General features: G+C 32.0%; 1 protein-coding gene across 2 annotated transcripts; it reads right to left on the bottom strand.

Moving 5' to 3' along the window:
- Positions 1-1,767: 1,767 nt before the first annotated feature.
- LOC134723660 (uncharacterized) lies at positions 1,768-13,529 on the bottom strand. 2 transcript variants are annotated; one of them, XM_063587220.1, is made up of 5 exons: positions 13,323-13,529; positions 7,874-7,975; positions 4,485-4,772; positions 3,164-3,196; positions 1,768-1,972 (listed from the first exon to the last, which is right to left on the bottom strand). In XM_063587220.1, the coding sequence occupies exons 2-5, from the start codon at positions 7,926-7,928 to the stop codon at positions 1,821-1,823; spliced, it is 528 nt and encodes a 175-aa protein (XP_063443290.1). In that variant the 5' UTR covers positions 7,929-7,975; positions 13,323-13,529; the 3' UTR covers positions 1,768-1,820. The 2 variants fall into 2 exon arrangements, with proteins under 2 accessions (XP_063443290.1, XP_063443291.1); XM_063587221.1 differs by lacking the exon at positions 13,323-13,529 and adding an exon at positions 9,472-9,518.
- Positions 13,530-20,416: the final 6,887 nt, after the last annotated feature.

The raw sequence follows: 20,416 nt of genomic DNA, 5'->3' as shown, positions 1-20,416 counted from the left end.
AAGTCACCTGGGGCCAATATGTATTGATTTTTTTTGAAAAATTCTTGTACCATAAGATAAAGTAGCAACTACTAAAGGTAATTAATCAAATTTGTAAAGGAAAATTAATGTTTGATTTTTTTTTGAAAATCTTATACCCGCGAGCCTCCTTAAATAGGAAAAAGGTGCGTAAAGTCGGTAATAGTGTCCGTTTGTTTTAAATAGTCGGGATTGCTGTTGATATATCTTTATCATATAGAGTATTAGGAAAATTGTGACTTATTTATTTGTGTAGTATTTTACATGTATTTATATGAAGAGTTGCTGATAGAATCTGTGTTTCTTGAATGTTGATTTTGGGGTAGGCTAGCTGTTTTAAAGAATTCTCTGTTTGTCTAATCTATACGAAATATTGTTAATTATTGATCGCTGCTTTAAGAGATTTATATCTGTCCATTCTTGTTCCTGTTGTTATTAATATTATGTCTGGTGAATAAAACTTGTTATACATTTGAAGCGACTTTGTGTTTACATTCAGAACATAAAACTATAAAGACTGATCTGATACTTTATTACAATACACATGAAAATATCATCCGTTTTACACATCCACATAAAAAGGAGACTTTGCCGACCTAGAAACTATATTTGTGTGATATGCGGTATGCAGTAGTGGCAGCAGTAGTAATTCTGAGCTTTCATATTTCCTGTTTATTTCTTTTGGTTTGTTGTTGGTGTCTGTCTGGTCTGTTGGTTGGTTTGGTTGGTTAGAAAGTTTCTCTCACCGGTTAGCGAAAACGTTACAATACAAATACTTAAATGTTATGATCTTGCACTGTGCTACTTGATTATCTTACATCCTATACCATTCAGGCAGTACGATTGGTTGAAAGTAACGGCGTGGATGCCTTGTATATTTTATAAATGGTTTATAGTAGACATTGTTTACTTTACTGAATACACGGTTAATAATGATATTACGTCCCTTTGCATTGTAAAATCAACATAATCACGTTTCAACAAGCGAAGAAAGATTGAAATGATTTCATTAAACTCATTAAAAGTTTACAACACCTTGTTATTTCTGTCATTTAATTCTGCATAGACCAACATAATTAGTTAATGAATATCGAGGACTTGATCACTTTGATGGTCTTTGATAGGCATTATTTTGCCACATGTTAAGATACTCGGTAACATAAACTCGTTACACAGTGTGCTAGTACATGTATGTAACTAACATTACTGAATATGATGAGTTGAACTTTACGTATCCTTTGGCAACGATTTGCTTAACACGCATCCATTGATACAAACATAAAAGGGATGGATGAAAAAAGCTATATATTCAGAAAGCCGTTTCAACTATGAACAACATAAACATCCAAGAAAGAACGAGAGAATACTAAGCAAAATTATAAACATGACTTTTAAGTGCGCTAATATTCGATGGTTGCTAAATTTGTGCCATTATGCAAATGAAAGCATTCATGAGCTCTAAAAACATACTGATTTTTCCTCGACTACAACAACACAATCGCAACCAATCCAACATATACGCCAATGAGAAAACACACCAAATGAAATAGGTGTTAGCAAGTATGTTGGTTGAGAGCGTTAAACACAAAGTTACATGGTATATTTAAATTTCACTTTATAATTCAATATCTTTGTGAACAATTTTTTTTTATCTTTAATGAATACAATTGTTAATCACAAAATTACTGAACTCTATAGTATTAAAACTGTATAGTGTACTTATTTGAGTCTATAACGATATTTTGCTGTTCACTCTATTGAATAAGTATGTTTAGATTCCTTTAGACAGTATCGATTGCTTTTCAATGCTCATTCTTTACATATTTAGTTGCTACTTTGTTATCAGAAAAACCATATTTCTTTTTTATTCCGCAATAACATAGTACTGCACCTAGTGCTAAATATGTAACACAGCCAATTATGATCCCAATAATATCTCCAAATTTCAAACCTCCTGTAATAAAAGCAACTCCATAATGAGTACATGCAAGCGAAAAGGATACATTTTTAAAGTGGCACTAGCTGTCATATTATTGTTCACCGATTTGACTCAAATTCTCAGATTTGATTTATGACAATGTAAAACATTTCAACAAATTGTTCAAAGTCTAAAATAAACAATTAACATAACATGTTCTCCATAATATGTAGCTTCGTTTTGTTTGTTCTTTTAGTCTAGACGCCATCACATTTACTATCGAGTTGACCTCCGAAAGCCTCCGATGGCCATATAAGGGATATATATACAATAATAGATATAAAAAGATTAAACGAACTCGTGCAATTTTTTTTTTTTCTAGGTATATTTAATTTCATATTATATATCAAAAATGCATGTAAATCATCTTTTGTAAGAATTATTGTATGTGGATCGAATCAGTCAATCAAATGATTTACCTTTGTTTCAATTTCTATGTTGACATTCTTTTCCTTTAAATAACTGATCACTCACAAAACGTGTGTTATCCATCTCTAAATTGAGTTAATTTGACGTTCACATAATTACGGATTCTATGAGGTCAAGTTATACACTCCTACATGCTACTTAAAGCGTTTTTTTTTTTTTTTTTTTTTTTAATTTTATTATTAATTCACTATTTCACATTCATTAATGATTGAACGTATTTGGATGGAGAGTTGTCTCATTGGCACTCACACCACATCTTCCTATATCTAATGATTGGGTTTTTTTTCTTCATTTTGTAGCTAGTGCCCCTTTAAGCTTATATATATGAGAAGATGTGGTACTATTACTAATGAGACACCTCTAACAAATAATAAATTTGACAAAGTTTAAACAACACAAGGTCACCGTACGGCTCTCCACAAAAAAACACTTCTTATTTCGCCCAGTGAATTAGAAAAGGCCTGTAAATGACAAATGTCAAAAGGTTCTAACGACATGACTATTGACAGAATAATGAACGTAAAACATGTGATTCACATTAAAAAACGACAACTATTACGTACATGCTCTAGGCTTTGGACAGACTCAATTACTGAATTAGTGTTATGTACATTTTCAGAAAGTTAGTATCTTTTTCTTAAATAATATACAATTTTCAAACAACATAAAGTTATTGTTTTTCTATTTGCTATGATAATATATAGTTCGTAATATGCGTTCTATTTTTATGTGTCTTACCTGACTTTGTCTGCTCAGTTGGATTTGCTGAACCTGAAATGCATTACAGGCGGATCTCAACATTTACATGTAAAACAAGTACTTCTTCTCTTGAGTATATATTTCATAAACGTCCGGTGATCTTTGAAGAATGATTTCCATATTGTGTACATTTTCAATGTGTAAAACTCCATAAAGTAATTTTGATGTGCCGCTTATTTGTCGAACTCCTTCGAAATATTGCTCAGACCTTTGAAATAACTTTTGATTATGTCTAAAAGCTAGATGCTTTGTCGCTCACCTTGGTCTATGTGCATATTAAAAAAAACAACACAGATGGATTAATGACAAAACTGTTCAGTGATGGTTGTGTTTGTAGATCTTATTTTTACTGAATATTCTTGCTGCTTACAACCATCTTTATCTTTAATTAACTTTGCACTGTAGTTTCAGTGGACATTTTTTTGTTAAAATTTACAAAATTTATAAAAAAAGTTAAAAAAATTACTATAAAGGGCAATAACTCTTCAAGGGATCATTGAACCATTTTGATCATGTGTTAAGTCTTACTTTGCTGTAATAATTCATGTTTACATTTTAATTCTATATTTTATAATATTCAACATAATAACCAAAAGCTGCAAAATTTTCTTGAACATACCAGTTTAGGGAAATCAACCGAAAAATAGGTTGCCAGAATGGTCTGAATATTTAAGGGAAGATAGATCTAAACCTAATGAACAGTATTATGATGCCAAATTTGATCTAAATGCTGTGATTTTAGAGATATGCGCTAAAACCTGCGTTTTACCCTATGTCCTTTTTTTAGCCATGTCGGCCATCTTGGTTCGCGGCCAGGATCATCTGACACAATTTCAATACAAAATACCCTAATGATGACTGTGGAAAAGTTTGGATCATTTTGGTCATGTTGATTTATTTTTAGATCTTACTTTGCTGAACATTAAAACTGTTTAAAATGTATCTCCATCTATAATAAAATTCAAGATAATAACCAAAAACGGCAAAAACTCCTTAAAAATTACCAATTCAGGGACAGCAACCCAACAACGGACTGTCCGATTCATCTGAAAATTTCAGGGCAGATAGATCTGAAAAACAATTAAACCCCATGGTAGATTTGCTATAAATGCCATGGTTTCAGAGATACAAGCCAAAATCTACATTTACACCTATGTTTTTTTTTGGGCATGACGCCCATCTTTGTTGGTTTGCTGGATCACCGGACACGTTGTAAGAGGATTTACAGAATTATTCCGAGATGCTGGTTATATTGTGAAACCTATGTGACATAATATATATGTACTCTATTAAATCTCACGTATTTCAACTGTATAAGATGTGGTCATATTATCATGAATACATGTCCATTCCATTTGGTCATCTTTCTCAAGTAGTGGGTTTATTATTACAAAAATGCCTGATGAATTTCCAGAGAAATTAAAGTTGTCCTTAACAAGTGTTGTGCAAGAACCATCACTCATACATGTGATAGACCCAATATTAGTATTACTCCATGATGCTTGCCCTTGAAATGAGACGATTTGACATCCCAGTTCAAATTGCGAATTCAATTCAAGCGTGCCATATCCTTTGATAGAAATGAAACCTGAAAAACAAAAGATTTTAAGTTTAAAGCACAGTTGTATCGTTTTATGCTGACGGATCTTTTTTAAGTAGAAACGCGTGTCTGGTGCAAATATAAGATTTTGAATCCTGGAACTACTAGGATGAATTTATTCACAACTACTGGGTCATTCATATCTACATGTATAAATATAAATTACCTGTTCACAAAACTTGATTATTTTTTAAATGCTTAGCCATTTCTACCTCAGGAATAAATAATCTTAGATGTATTTGGCATAACTTTTATAATTTTTTGGTCAACGATTCTCTTCAAATTCGTACTTTATTTGGCCTTTTAATTTCTTTTATTAAATGTCACTGATGAGTCTTTTGTAGACGAAACGCACGTCTGGCGCAAATATTTGAATCATGGTATCTATGATGAGTTTATTTACAACCACTGGGTCGATAAATAAACTCATCATAGATACCAGGACTAAATTTTGAAAACATTTGATGCCACTGCTGGAGCATTTTTAAAATCCCAAGGATATCACTAGCCGAATAGTCAGCACTTCTGTGTTAACTTGAGTTATCATAGATATATTAAAAGTTAAAGAGTAACTGTTCAAACAAAACTTTGAATTTATGAAATACTTGGGCTTTTCTACCTCACGAAGAGACTACATTAGCTGTATGTGGGTGACATTTTAGGAATTTGTGGTTCACACTATTCTTCTAATTCGTTCTTCATTTTTGCTTCTTAACGTTTTTTTTTTTAATTGAAGCGTTACACAAATAAGTCAAAAAGTCTGAAAAGACTAGTTTTTGTCTGAATTTGCATGTATGCTGTTCCGGTCTGTGGACCACAAACTGTTTTAAGCCACAATCTATCGTTTAGGAAAACCTTGTTAGTAGGTCAAATCGTCATGATATTTGGAATTTCGATTGTAAATTCCGTAGTGTTACAAACTAGGTCAGAGGCCAGTCTATCTTTATATATGAGGACACATACTCAAAATAATCTAGTAGCGATGGTAGAACAGTTGCTGGTGGTATATTCTCTAGTAAAGCTTACAGGGTAAACTAATAAAGGTTCGTAGTATCAGGTTGCAACGTTAGAACCAGAGCGCACGAAAGATTCCCGTTTTATACTTAGCGCATTCAACTCGCATCCGTATGGTATCGGTGGGCAATTCTACGTTACTGCATTGGTTGATTGCCCGCGGGGTTATAGGTCGTTAGTCGTCTTCTATTCCCACGGCAAACACATGAGTAATCAAGGTAATAAATGTTGGCCTCCAGTACACGTAGAAGTATAGGACAATACCGGAAAATTGGACGATTGACGGTTAGAATTAACAAATGATAGCCAACAAAGTAAAACACGAGAAATTGCAGTCTGGATAATAAGAAAAAGAATAATCATAGCTTTACATACACATGATACATATACTTATCCTTAAAGTCATATGAAACCAGTGCGTGGTGAAAAGTTCTTGAACCAATGCATGTATATATATCATAAACTTAAAACTGTGTCCACGATTTTGTAATTTTTTACGCAAATATATCGTATAATGGTCATTTTTTTTTCTCTCTGTAATATTTTAACAAATATGGCTGCTCATTAAATACCGTGTTTTAAAACCAAAGTTTTCCGATTGTCACCTAAAAGTAAACAAATAACAAAAAGCATGGGTATTGAGCACGTGTTTAACATGATTGTACAATCAGATAATTGTTTATTTTAATGACAGATCCATGCGTATTGCGATCGCCGGATTTTTACGAGGAGGGTTACGCTCTGGTCACTTTGCATACGGAAAATATGTCGTCGAATTGCTTCCTGGAAGAAAGCAATTAAAAATAAATAAACTTCTTCTAAATGTGGACAAATTAAAGAATTTTCCTCAGAAAACAAGTTGTATAATGAAAACTATCCATTAAGTTATAAAAAACATATGCATGATTTTTGTTTAATTTAAGGTTTCTTTTGACTTTTACACTTACCCCTTTTTTGTAAAGTATAATTATGTATAAAATAATTCTTGATCTTTCTCGACATGTATCTTGATAGTATGAGCATTGTCCTAAAATTTCTCTCGATAATTTCTGTAAAATACCCTCTTGTATCATCTAATAAAAGTCTTGATTAGTCTCGAACAATTCTTGACCGTCTTAAATTTTTGTCGACCAGGCTTAATATATTCTTGACATATTGTCTGAATATGTCTTGACACATTCTTGACAGTCTTAAAGCTGTCTTGATAGTTATCAAAAGTACCAGGATAATATAATTTTATACTTTCTCACCAGTATAAATTTTGCCTGAAATGTGTCTCATTCTGCACTGTTTATGACTTTATATTGCTGTTATTATGACTTTCCTAAACTTTAAAGAATCAAGTATTAACTTTGTAGGAAAAGATACCCTTTTGGTGCAATTAAGTTGAAATACACTGAATGACCCAAATATCTTTTAATTTTGATTTTCACTTGGAGCAAATGTCAGAGTTACTGTCAAACAGCATTAAAAATTTTGCCTTAAGCAAACCGCGAGTTAAATTTGCTTTACTAAAATATGCGACTTGAAGCAGTTTTAAAATGTGACCATGTGTCTCTTATGGACCCCACAAATGATCTGTTGTGTCAGTGTGGCTAAAAATGAGGGGTTAGTTTCGGTCAAATAAAAAAAAGAAGATTTGGTATTATTTCTAATGAGACACCCCTCCACAAGAAACCAAAATGACACAGAAATTAACAATTATAGGTAACCGTACGGCCTTCAACAATGAGTAAAGTCCATACCGCATTGTCAGTTATAAAGAAGTATTATTGATATGGTTATATTTATAAATTAACTGTTTACAAAAATTTTGAATTTTTTGAAATACTAAGGCTTTTCTACCTCTGGCATAGATTACCTTAGCTGTATTTGGCAAAACTTTAAGGAATTTTGGTCCTCAATGCTCTCCAATTTCGTACTTTTTTTCATCTTTTTAACTTTTTTGGATTCGAGCGTCACTGATGAGTCTTTTATAGACGAAACGCGCGACTAGCGTATATTCAAAATTAGTACTGGTATCTATGATGAGTTTATGCATGTGGTTATTTGTGCTGTTTTGCTTATCAACTCACCGTCTATTGATTTCAAAGTCAAGAAAGTAAATAACCAAACATGGAAATAGTCCATTGGCTTTTCCTATTAGGCAGAAACTTGTTTACCATTTGTGTAATTCTCTGAAATAATACATACATTCTTAATAATAAAACTTGCTAACATATTTTGCTTGTTTGTGTTGAACTTGCCTATGATGTCTGTTTGTTTTATTCACACATCGTTGTCAATATAATGGAATTTTATACGACTGTCATAAAAGTGCAAGGTTTAGCTAACTTTAAAACAAGGTCAAATCGACCTTTTTCTACAGAACAAAATGCTAGGCCTGTACCAAGTCAGGAATTACAGAGTATATAAAAAAAGATGTGGTATGATTGCCAATGAGACAACTATCCACAAAAAAACAAAATGACACAGACATTAACAATTATAGGTCACCGTACGGCCTTCAACAATGAGCAAAGCCCATACCGCATATAGTCCACTTGTTAGATGCGGTTGAGATTTTTGTTTTGTTATTTGATTAGGTACATTTTTGTACATTCCGTTTAGAATTTTTCTCACAAAGTACAGTATTTTAGTGTATTTTCAAACAAATGTCTTTGCAGTAATCAAAGAACAATAACAAAAAAAATCAATACAAACGAAATTATTCATGACGTTCTGCATGTTCCTTACCATTATTTAAGCAAATTAAAAACGATATTGTAGTCTGCTAAGCCTACTATATTTTTTTTTTCAGATGTTTTTGTATTTGAATAATTTTGTAAGTATCCTATCGTATATTTTAAAATGCTGTTTTTTTTATAAGATATCGCTCACATATTTTTTTTTATTTTAAGAAATTACGAGAACGAATCAATTGATGGATATACAATTCAAGGCAAAGCTTCATATCCCATTGAAATTGGGTTTCAATATGCGTGGACTGCATCGTACCGATTATTTAACATACATATACTCGACATCTTTCAAAATTATGAAAATAAGAGTTTTGAATGTGCGTACGTAAACCAATGCAATTTATTAGAATTTGAAATGACGATGTCTAAAAGAATTATAGAAAAATAGGCAGCACCTCCTAAAACGTTGATAAAATCACGTATATATAATAATGACTATAATGACAGCTTTATTGTTTCTCTGACTGATAGATCATTTATATGTAAGTGTCGCGTTCATATTTCTCCCAAGTTTATCATCACAACGAACATTTCAACATTTCATCAAGACCTGATATCAACAAGCTATTCAAATTGTGTGGATACCATAATGACTTACTAGGCAAGCTTTCAAAACTGGCGAAAATGTGACATGTTATACAAACTATTGATTTTAGATATGCAAGTAACGATTTTTCGAAATTCACTATTATAATCATTTGAAATTGTTAACATAATATCGACAAATTTAAAGTAGAATAAAAAAAATAAGCAAATATTCAAAGTTAACTTAAAATTGACCTCGTTCAGTATTATTACTTGTTGCTGTTTTATTACCAAATATGTATTCATTTGAATGTATTGAAAATCAATCTACAACCTAAAACATTTATGAAAATATAAAAATGTCTGAAAAAAAAGATACGAACTGCGTCGTTAAGTATATGTCTTACCAGGTAATATATTTATAGAAAATATCCCAATTCACAAAATACTTGTGAATGAAACATGAAATTTTAATAAATGATCTCGATAGTATGGCTTTTACTATATTTTATTATAAGCTATTAAATTAGTGAATCGTATCGACAATCGCCATAGATGATTCTTATAAAACTTTAAAGAATGTTAAATTTTATATAGAATAAATAATACAATAGAAAGGAGATTTTGGCTTTTAAATCAATACTACTTGTTTACTTACTTTTGAACAGTGTTTGAACAGTGTATGTAAAGTGCGGATCCTAAAATATCATTTTTACTGTATATGCCATAAATGTCTACTGTAGAATGATAAATAAACAGACGAACTTTTTTTAATTTTTGAAGAAAATCAAGAAAATTAGTTAAAATGTATATGTTCAGAAATACAGAATACTAATAAAACAAAGTAAGAGATGCGAGCGGGGTTTTATCGCGCCTAAAGCCATCCAGTTGTTAAATATATACCAAAATAGGTGAATATTTAGGACATTTCACGAACAGATCGTGCAAGTGCTTTATAACTAACAGGCTAGATGTTGTTGCAGTAAAAACTATTAATTTTAATACAATTATTAAAGTTGTATAACGTAGAATATGTTTTGTCATTCAGTTTCTTCATATTTAACTAAATTCCACTATGATGATTTCGTAATGCTAGTCATGTTTACTGTCGAATAATGATACTATTCTTTCATTTTCACTGTCGAGCGAATCATTATTATTGTATATGCGGTGCATTTTCACTGTATAATTTTATTTTATTTTATCTATTACAGCTCATTTCTTTAAGCATGTAGAGCAAGACTTTAGTTGATTTGCTTGCTTTTTTTATATTTGATAATCATTATGATAACACCCAATTTAATTCAAATATTAAAAATACAGGTTAAACTATGCCTATTCATATTGTTTTAAAATGTCAATCTTATTTACATAGTTTGTATAAATAATAATACAAACAAAGCAAGCCAACCAAAGTTTTGCTTTACATGCATTAGGAAATTAGCTGTAAAGCCTTAATTTAGCCGACTTGCTCAAACAATAGATAAAGTAAGAGAAAGATTTGATCAAATTTAACTTACGGAGGAAAGTTTGGTTTTAAAACACTCTAATAAATTCAATAGAAATAACTTTAATTTCAAATGTATTCCATTTAGTTTCTTATAAAGCGTATAGGGATCTTTATCCTTATTTTTTATCCATTTCCATGACATTTCACCACTAATTACGTACATCTTGATATAGATTGCACCTTTGTTTTCCCGTTTAAAAGGTTTTACACTGGAGCCCTTTATAACTTGCTGTTCGGTGTGAGCCAAGACTCCATGTTGAAGACCGTATTTTGACGTATACTGGTCTACTTTTATAAATTGTGACTCGGATGAAGAGTTGTCTCATTGTCACATACGACATCTATATATGGCTCAAAAACGAAACGAGACGGGATAAAAAGGGATTTTTTGCAAGCGTGACAGGTGAAAGTCAAATGATTGTGTAGTGAAAAACGGGAAATGAAGTCTAGCGGGACACGGATAAAAATTAGAACTGCATAGTATAAGCGGGATACAGGAATCTGACAAAACAATAAGCTGAATACGGGAATCTGACAAAACAGTAAACGGGATCCGGGATCAGAACCCCCCAATGAGACCCAAGAATAAGATATTTTTGTATATTCATCCCATTGTTGCAGTCATGCCTTGAAGAACAAATGTATCCGATGCTTGCATTTTTTTTTTATATTTTTGGTCCCTTTTTCAATTTTGTGGGGTCCAAATTTATAGACAAAAGTCCTTTAATATAGATATTTGGAATTCGTTGACATGCTGAATCTAACCGTGTATCTAGTTTGGGGATTTCTTTTGCCAAGTTGCTGAAATAGCCCACATAGAGTTCCAAAGGGTGTAAAATCAACAAAAATAAATTGTAGCATGCATTTCGCGTACAATAACCCAAATGTGCATGGTTTTACCTCTGCGGTAGTATCCATTCGCGGATCTACAATTTTTCATAAGTAGGGGCCCACTGACTGCCTAAGAGGGCCCGCTGCTGTCACCTTCCAGTGATTCCCTATATAAGTTAAAATCAAGGAGAAACGTAATCTGAAGAATACAATATGACATTTTGAGAATCGCTTTTGTTACAAGTTTGAAAAGCTATATATTTGATGAAGAATGAATGAGCAGTTTGTATTTCAATTTGAAAATACATGTTTCATAAATCCTAAAGTCATCAACTAAGGTTTTTTTCATTTGTTGCAAGTGCATTTATCACATAATTCTACAATGAAAATTCCTCGCATCTTTGAAAATTCTACATTAATAATGACTGCACTAACAGTAATAATTCATCGCATCTATAGTTAAAATGGATCGCTTTCAATAATCGATATGCTATATTATGATGCTTTTATAACACTTATTTGAACTTTAATGCTATGTTTGTATATTATAAAGACATATCACAATGAAAATATGTTAAAACTTAACTTAAAATCCTTTAACTTGATATTTTCAAAACGTAAACAAATACAGTTTTCCCATGATTCTTTATTCTACAATAGACATACCCGCATATAACAGTAAAAATGAACTAGCTGGATTCGCACTTTATATACACTGTTTGAACACACTTACGGAATGTATGTTCAATGATTATGAGTGTAAGTTTATTAGTTTTAGCAGACCTACCGATCTTACATTTCATTGTGTTTAAAAAAAAAAAGATGGATTGATTTATGTTGATTAACGTCCTGTGGCAAATAGTCCAATCATGTCCAGGACAACAAAAAATAAAATGCACTGTAATAGTGGCAATATTCCGAGGACACTAATATTGCCACTGAAAAATAATGGTGTATCTAAGGACAGAAATACCGCTTTACAACATGCCACCTACTAACATATCAAAGTGTTGTTGCAATGATTGGCCTTGCACCCTCCCTGCACGAGGCATCGGATTTAACTTCTTTATTTCGACAGGACGTGTTTGTGTACTTATAAATCCCAAACTGCAAAATGAACGCCTTTTTTGGCAATGTTTTACTGACGGTCATCGAAGTCTAGGCCTGTATTGAACATATTTATAACAGCCAACATTCTTTTTTATAAACAAAATAGCAGTGTTTTTTTTTTTTTTTTAAAGATGAAATATGGAATATTTTAGCTCAGGCTCATTTAAATGAGATGTCAGATCAAAAAGTCGCTCGACAATCATCATGATGTTCCAGGTCAGAATTGCTCGACGTACTCTTTTTAAACGAAATTAAATATCTCTTTCTCGATATATTTATTTTTTTCGAATGCGATACGTATTTTATATGCCATTTCAATTATTTAGAATTGGAACATCACTTTTTTATGCATTTGGTTCTCCAAAAGTAAGATCAATGTGTAACAGTTCTCTTAAGTTAAAACAACTTTCAGTATATACATGTACACGTATTGCAACATCGATGAGTTAATTTAATGAAATCAAGAATGCTATAGTCTATAATCGGACGACACATTGAGATTTTTTTTCCCTGCTCTTTGGGTGGAATTTGATTATTTGACTAAATGCAGCCATATTTTTTTTAATAAATTTGTTGCCCTTTATGACAAAAGTGACCATGGAGCGTTCCTAGTAGAGGTAAATCCAGAAAAAACGCTTCTGCCGCAAACAATTAAAAAACATTTTGCACGTTTCGGAAGTTCTCCTTAATAGTCATGTTAGTTTTGATTCTTTGAAGGTTAATTTGTTCTTACTCATAAACTTATTAAAAGATGTATCCTACACGTATAAACAAGTATCGTCATAAATCAATATTTAATTCACCTACCTTGATAACGTACGCTTGTAATGAGAAAAAACACAAAAATACTGAACTCCGAGGAAAATTTAAAACGGAAAGGGCAAAATCAAATGATAAAACACATCAAACAAATGGACACTGTCAAATTCCTTACTATAAGTGTATTTGGTCATTGATTTATAACAAATCAATAGGAATTTCATTTGTAAATCTGTTTGATAAATTTAGTGTTTACAGATACACAATGTATCAGTCGAACCAGGTAAAATATTTTGGAAATAAATTACGTACTCGTGTACCTATTTTTAAATCATTACCATATTAGTGTATCAGTAAAGAAAAAAGAAAAAAATCAGGATGTTAATTTAGGATGAGACATACCTTTGTTTTAACTTTTGATTGATATGAAAGGTTTTTTCTACGTTCAATATTTGGTGCAATGTTTTGATATTAAATAACGTTTATTTCCTAAAGAAGTTTTGGACAAAATATTGGTTGATATAAGATGTAGACTTTTCAGGAGATTGGTGGCATTCCCAGGGGGAAAACAACTGTGTGCCTCACCTGGTCGACTTCTTCTTATTTTATGACTCGAATTTCCTTCGGACACTTATAAAAAAAACTGGGATATGTAAGAAGGTAGCTCATTAAATTTTCACAATAAGATATATGGACGATTTTCTTTCTATTTACAATCCAAACTTATCTGATTGAGTACATAAATATCATCCAGAACTAAACAAAAGAAAGTCAAGAACTCCAAATTTAATGTCATTAGCAAGGACTTCTCTACCTTTTTTGTATAGACTTCTAGCTTAAATTTGACATAAGCGGACCAGAATCTAAAACAAACGAGACGATTTTAATTAAAATATTGGCCTACAAAATGGGCCCGTTACTACGGGCAACTTATTTTTTGTTTTTTTTTTATACTGAGAACAAAATTATGAATTCCGATAGTTCAAAGGAAGATCTTACAATTTCAAAATCTACCATTCTTAAAGAAATTTAATAAAGATACAACATAATTTTTTTTATAAAGACACAAAATTAAATGGAGGAAAGAATAGGGAAAATTGATAGTAAGTTCGAAGAGGTAAAACGAATAACGTTAAAGTTAAGAGAGGTTGAACACACTGTCAAAGTATTTAATAAAAAAAAAACCGACCAGATTGAGAACAGTTGCGAGAGCTTAAGCACCGCGATGGATGAAAGGAGATCGACAAATGTACCGGAAATAAACAAGAAATCAAAGAACTAAAATGGGAAAAATATGACTGAATTAAAGAAATCAAACACCACAATTTTCACCGATCAATCGAACGTAATAAAGAAAATGGAAGAAAATTTGATAGACTTAAAGTGCTGCTCAATGAAACATAATCTTATATTCTCAGTGGTTTACAATAACAGAAGGAAGAGCTTGTTAAAGACAAACTCCGACACTTTTTACACAATGAGCTAAAATCACCCAGCATATAGAGTTCGGAACCGCCCATCGGTTTGGTAAACAGGGATTTGATGGAACAAGGCCAATAGTTGCCAGGTTTATATTCAGGAAAGACATAGATATAGTTCTATAAAGTGCTTACTATCACCTGCTACGAACGAATGGAGAGGAAGACGATATGTTTGGCAAGACATTCCTGCTGGCGTCGGTGATACAGAGTGAAACTGTAGAAATATACAGGCCATAAGAACTGTACTTTCAGGTTATCAATTCAACGCCATAAAAGTTATTAAGTTTTGGGAATAATTTGAGCTGCTAAGAGACAAATCTTGTCAAAATTGATAACCCGTTATTATATCATTTGTGAGTCAGCAATTAATTTTGTTTTAAAACATTTCTTATAATGTGTAATGCAATTTAAACATACTTTATACAATTAGAAAAATCTTTCTGAAAATTTCTATCATGAAAATAATAAATTATACTGATCAGTATTATTATATTCTATAAAATGGGACCAAGAGTCAAAAAATAGTTTCTTCAAAGTAAAAAAAGCCTTTTAACTCATGCAAGCCTTTTACTTTTAGATAAACATTACAGTTTAGTGTAGTGCCTAATAAATATCCTAATATTACAGAAAAAAGATAGGTTTATCAAAAATTTTTACAGAAATTTCTATCAAAAATAATACTGTAATTTAAGTGAAAGTGACATAATTTTAACTTTTAAAATCATTTTTATCATAAAAATAGCATAGCTAGTAGCACTTTTAAATGTTGAAAGTAAACTTTTTGAGAGAGAAAAATGGGGCTTCAGCTGCTTTACAAATTTATAAACCAAGTGTTGTATATTTTGCCTAAATAATTTGATATAAATCTTAGTAATGAAATGAATGTTGTTGGGAAAAATCTTTTGCATTTTATTCAATTTGTTAGAACACAATCTAAATAACTAAGATAGATTTTGCTCTTGTTAATTTAGCTTACTTAGTAAATAGATAATTAAACAAGCAAGGTTTGTAACTTATATAACTTTAACACATGCCAGAGGCAAAATCCCTTTGATCTTACTGTGGTATAACCTGGATAATGCACGGGTCAGGTGTGCATTAACTACTTCAATTATTGCACAGGTCACGTCCTTGACAGATGTTTATTGTACAGTACTTTACGTTTATTGATTCCATTGCTACTACAGATATTTGTTTTTCTCCATTGTGTAAGGATTATCAAGTGGATACATGTGTCTATACTCGGACATAAAAATTAGTCACTTGATAAAACATCAGAATAGAAAACACAAAACAAATGTAGTAGCTTTACAATCAACAAAATACAAATCTAAATAAGATAAAGAACACAGTTTGATTTACTACTAATTATTTTTCCATCAGTAAAATAAAATTGTCATTAAAAAAAAATTAAAATAAATTATCATCGACATCTTCCTAATTGTAGTCTTGATATGTAAGTTATCAGTGTCACAACCTGACACAGTGAAAATTACCCGCTGTTCATATATTTCTATGTACGGCTTAAAAACAACTTAAATTAACAATTCAGTGTTAAAAATTGAAAAACAAATCTGTGAGATTCACATCTTCGTTACAAAATTGAACACGCAGTTTTGAAAAGAGCTGTTACTTGGCAGTCCTTGATATTTTCCTTCTGGTTTTGAAACATTAAATGCATTTTCTGTATTTTCAATATCAACTTGTTCAGGAAGGATTTAATTTATTCATATAAGCGTCAAGTATTTGTCTAAACTTCAGAAATCTGTCATCAGACTCGTTCAAAAAGTTAAGATTAGAAACACCTTGTGAACGCATTCCTCTAAGAAGTCCGGTTACAAGAAGATAAAGTGTTTTCGCTGGATATTTCTCTCCATTCTTTTTTCGAACTTCTACTACAAATTTTCCTAAAATGCTGTTAATATCTTGGAACAGACATATCCTTCAAGTTTGGTATAATTAAACCACTATCAATTTTAGAATTCTTCCAGTCTTCATAGACATAAACTGCCCATTTTGTGGCTTTCTTTGTGTTTTTGTTCTCAGCATCTTCAATAAGTGTATCAATTTCATTGTCTGTCATTTTTGCAAACCTTGATTCGACTCCTTGTTCCAGATCTTTAGGTTCTTCATTCTAAAATAAGATAATATCACATAATTTAACACAAGGCAGAGGCAAAATCCGGCAGTGGCAAATATTTCATGAATGTTCCGGATGAGAACAATTAAACAATAAAACTAGTCGGAAGTTTCCGCAAATGATTATATCAAGGGTCTAAGTAGCGGATCCAGAACTTTTTAATAAAGGGGGAGGACTGAAGGACCTAAAAGGAGGGGGCGCGCGCCATGCTTCAGTGATTCCCTATGTTATTAACCATTTTTTCCACAAAAAGAGGGACCCGTGACTCCATCCTTTGTGTCTGTCTATGTGTCCACACCTCAAATCATAAAATAATGGGAACTCTTATTAAAGGGGGAGGGATGACTGACCTAAAAGGAGGGGGTGCGCGTCATGCTTCAGTGATTCCCTATATAATTAACCATTTTTTTTCCATAAAAGAGGGACCGGGACTCCATCCCTTGGATCCGTCTATGGGTCCACACCTCAAATCATGCAATAATGGGTCTGCGCGTGGCAGATAATTCTAAAAAAAGACGTACCTCGACATTTTGGATCTTTCCGTTTTCCGAAGGAACTTGCAACCATAGATGTTAGTCTAGTCCTTGGTCAAATGAAACAGCTGAGGTGTTGATAAAATCTGCAGATGCATTCTCATCCATCACATTACTTGGACACTCTCCAAAAAAGTTCTCTGTTTTTACATTTTTCAGTTCCATTTCATCCTCCAATGTTTCTAATACTTGTGATAAGATCATATCATCCTCCGATAATTCATGATGAAATCCATCCATTTCAACGTCTTGTTGGGCGGATGTGATTTATGCGGGAAAATTGTTGACGTCATGTGTTAAAACAGTTATTGGCCAATCAAATCGGTATATTTTTTAATTTGCACAGCACGAGATGACCAAATAACCCGAACTCCTTCGTCGTTCGGGTTAAACAGGGTCACTCGAGCTGTGCAAATTAAATCCCATATACCGACTTGCTTGGTCAATAACTACAACATAATTACCCGACCCTTTATATCCTTTTCTCATGTTTTTTCCACCACAAATTTTCTTTGTAATGCATATTCTACTGCTATTTTTTGTGCTTTTGTCCATCCATAGGATAGCATTAATGTCTTATGAATTTCCAGTATAAAGAAATTTTCTAACACGTAGTTATAGGTTGCAAACGCGATAAGATAAAGAAGAACTTTGTTTGTGTTTCACTTTTCCAGCTATGCACTTGACCCTGACATATATTTTGTTTCCGTTTTATGACGTTATGTAGAAAAAGAAATCAATGTCACCGTCAATTTGTGTAGGGGATCAGAAAGGGTTTTAATTACTTTAAAAATGGAGGTATAGTATGGAATTGTGAAAAACGACAATTTTTAATCAAAATTTTCGGCAGATCTATAAGTAAATCAGTATTTCAGAGCATTTTGGAAACAGGTAGGACTATAATGATAAGAACTTTTACTTTACTGTATGAAGTAAAAACGCAGCCAAAACCAGGTACAGATTGACATGACTGGTGGTCACTAAAATTGATGTATCACAGTAAAAAATGATGGCTTCAAAATTGTGTAGAAATTTCTACATTTGGATACACAAACGTCAAATTATGGAAAGTCGATGTTTTCGGCGAACAAAAAAGATGGCTGATTTTGTTTTGAACGAAAAGGATAAAGAAATAGCAAAGACAATCTATTTATGATAATATTTGTATGTAGTATCTAAACTATATTGGTCGAAAAACCTTCAAATTTTATAATTCAATTATAATAAAAGTATGACACTTTCAAAAATATACTTTAATCATCAATCTTCTAACCAATTGATTTGGCGGACTTTTTGACATTACGGACGACTGTAGCGCCACCTAATTAATTCCCCTTGCGATTGTTGCTGATAGAGCTTGATGACAACGGACGTTTCTAAGGACTTGCTTTCCAACTGATACGATGAAGCACGGCTTTCTTCGGAAGTTGAGAGCAACGTCAATGTCACCCCACTGTGACGTTACTGTATAGTTCATAGCAACATTGCTTGCCGCAACTATTGTATATACAATATCGCACGCAAAATTCTGTCAACGATTCTTAGTATATTTTGAAAAAATGGAGAACTTTCCATTGTCCAAGCTTGGATTTATTTTGAAGCAATTCTTGAAGTAAGTGCCTTTGAAAAATATACTTTTTTTTTGTTTATTTATTCATGAATCAGTTATAAACTTGTTGGCGTATAAATCGGTTTCTATGTTTATTGCATTTTTTTTCAATTTCCAATTATCTAAGCATTCGGATAGGCCTGTTATCTAAAATAAAAAAAATAAGTACTACACAGGTAGTGGATGAAATTCATTTTGTGACATTTGAGTATATGATTTATATAAATAAATATAAAAAAAAAAAATGGTACGATTGTTATTGAGAAAACTCCACAAAAGACCAAAATGACACAGAAATTAACAATTGTAACCGGACGGCCTTCAACAATGAGCAAATCACACAATCATCGCGGCACATAATCACCAATATTGTGATGGAGTGCGGAAACTGAAGAGTTGTAAAATGCCATATAGCTATGTCCCATGTATCTTTAAACTCTTATTTGAAAATAAAAGAGAAAGAAACAAAAGAAATGACCAACATCATAAAATCGTAAAACAAAAGCTAGCTCGTAAAGCATTCAGATTCAATGCTATTAAAAGACCGCTTGATCTGCATACAAGTATATTGCATTGTCAGGATATATTTGTGTCCAAGACCACAAAAACTAGTTCATTCTGTTTTATTTGAAGGATAAACAATTACAAGTGGTATTGTAATATCCGAAAGGAACAAGCTAGAGAGGGTTTACCGTACATGGAGTACCATCGCCTATGTTTGTAGCTAGAAGGATGGCTTATGTTCAGGAAACAGACAATTTTGGTCACTTTTAAACATACTGTAACCTCTGTCTTTTTTAGGGCTCAAAAGTTTACTTATACATATATGAGGGTCTGAATAGGGTCCTTCAAATTTATTTTCTCTCATTTGTGAGCCATTTTCTCTATTTTCTTAGTTTTTCCGTTTTTCTCTATTTCTATTGTTTTCCCGTTATTTTCTATTTCTCCCTCATGCAAAGCTCTAATTACTTTCACGGATTTGGCTAAACTTTTTGAACCTTTTGGATTATAGCTCTTCATCTTTTATATAAGCTTTGGATTTCAAATATTTTGGCTACGAGCATCACGGAAGAGACATGTATTGTCGAAATGCGCATCTGGTGCAAGAAAATTGGTACCGTTAATTTTATTAATCTTTATATATAAACACCAAAATTTTAAATAATTTAACGCCACATTATTTTCTATTCTTTCTGTGTTTGGCTTATTTTGCCATATTCTGTACTCAAGCTAGATATACAATCAGGTTTAAGGCACCATTTTATACATCAGAAAATGCCAGTCAAGCCAAAATACTTCCATCCGTTTGATATATTTGGTCTGGTTTTTTTCTAAGGACAAGAACTTTCCGATTTAAGTTTTCCTTGTACTTCGGTATT

The sequence above is a fragment of the Mytilus trossulus genome, chromosome 6, assembly GCF_036588685.1.
Source record: "Mytilus trossulus isolate FHL-02 chromosome 6, PNRI_Mtr1.1.1.hap1, whole genome shotgun sequence".
NCBI classification, from domain to species: Eukaryota; Metazoa; Mollusca; class Bivalvia; order Mytilida; family Mytilidae; genus Mytilus; species Mytilus trossulus.
Note: the sequence above shows the minus strand (reverse complement) of the source record. Positions and strands in the feature narration are given on the sequence as shown.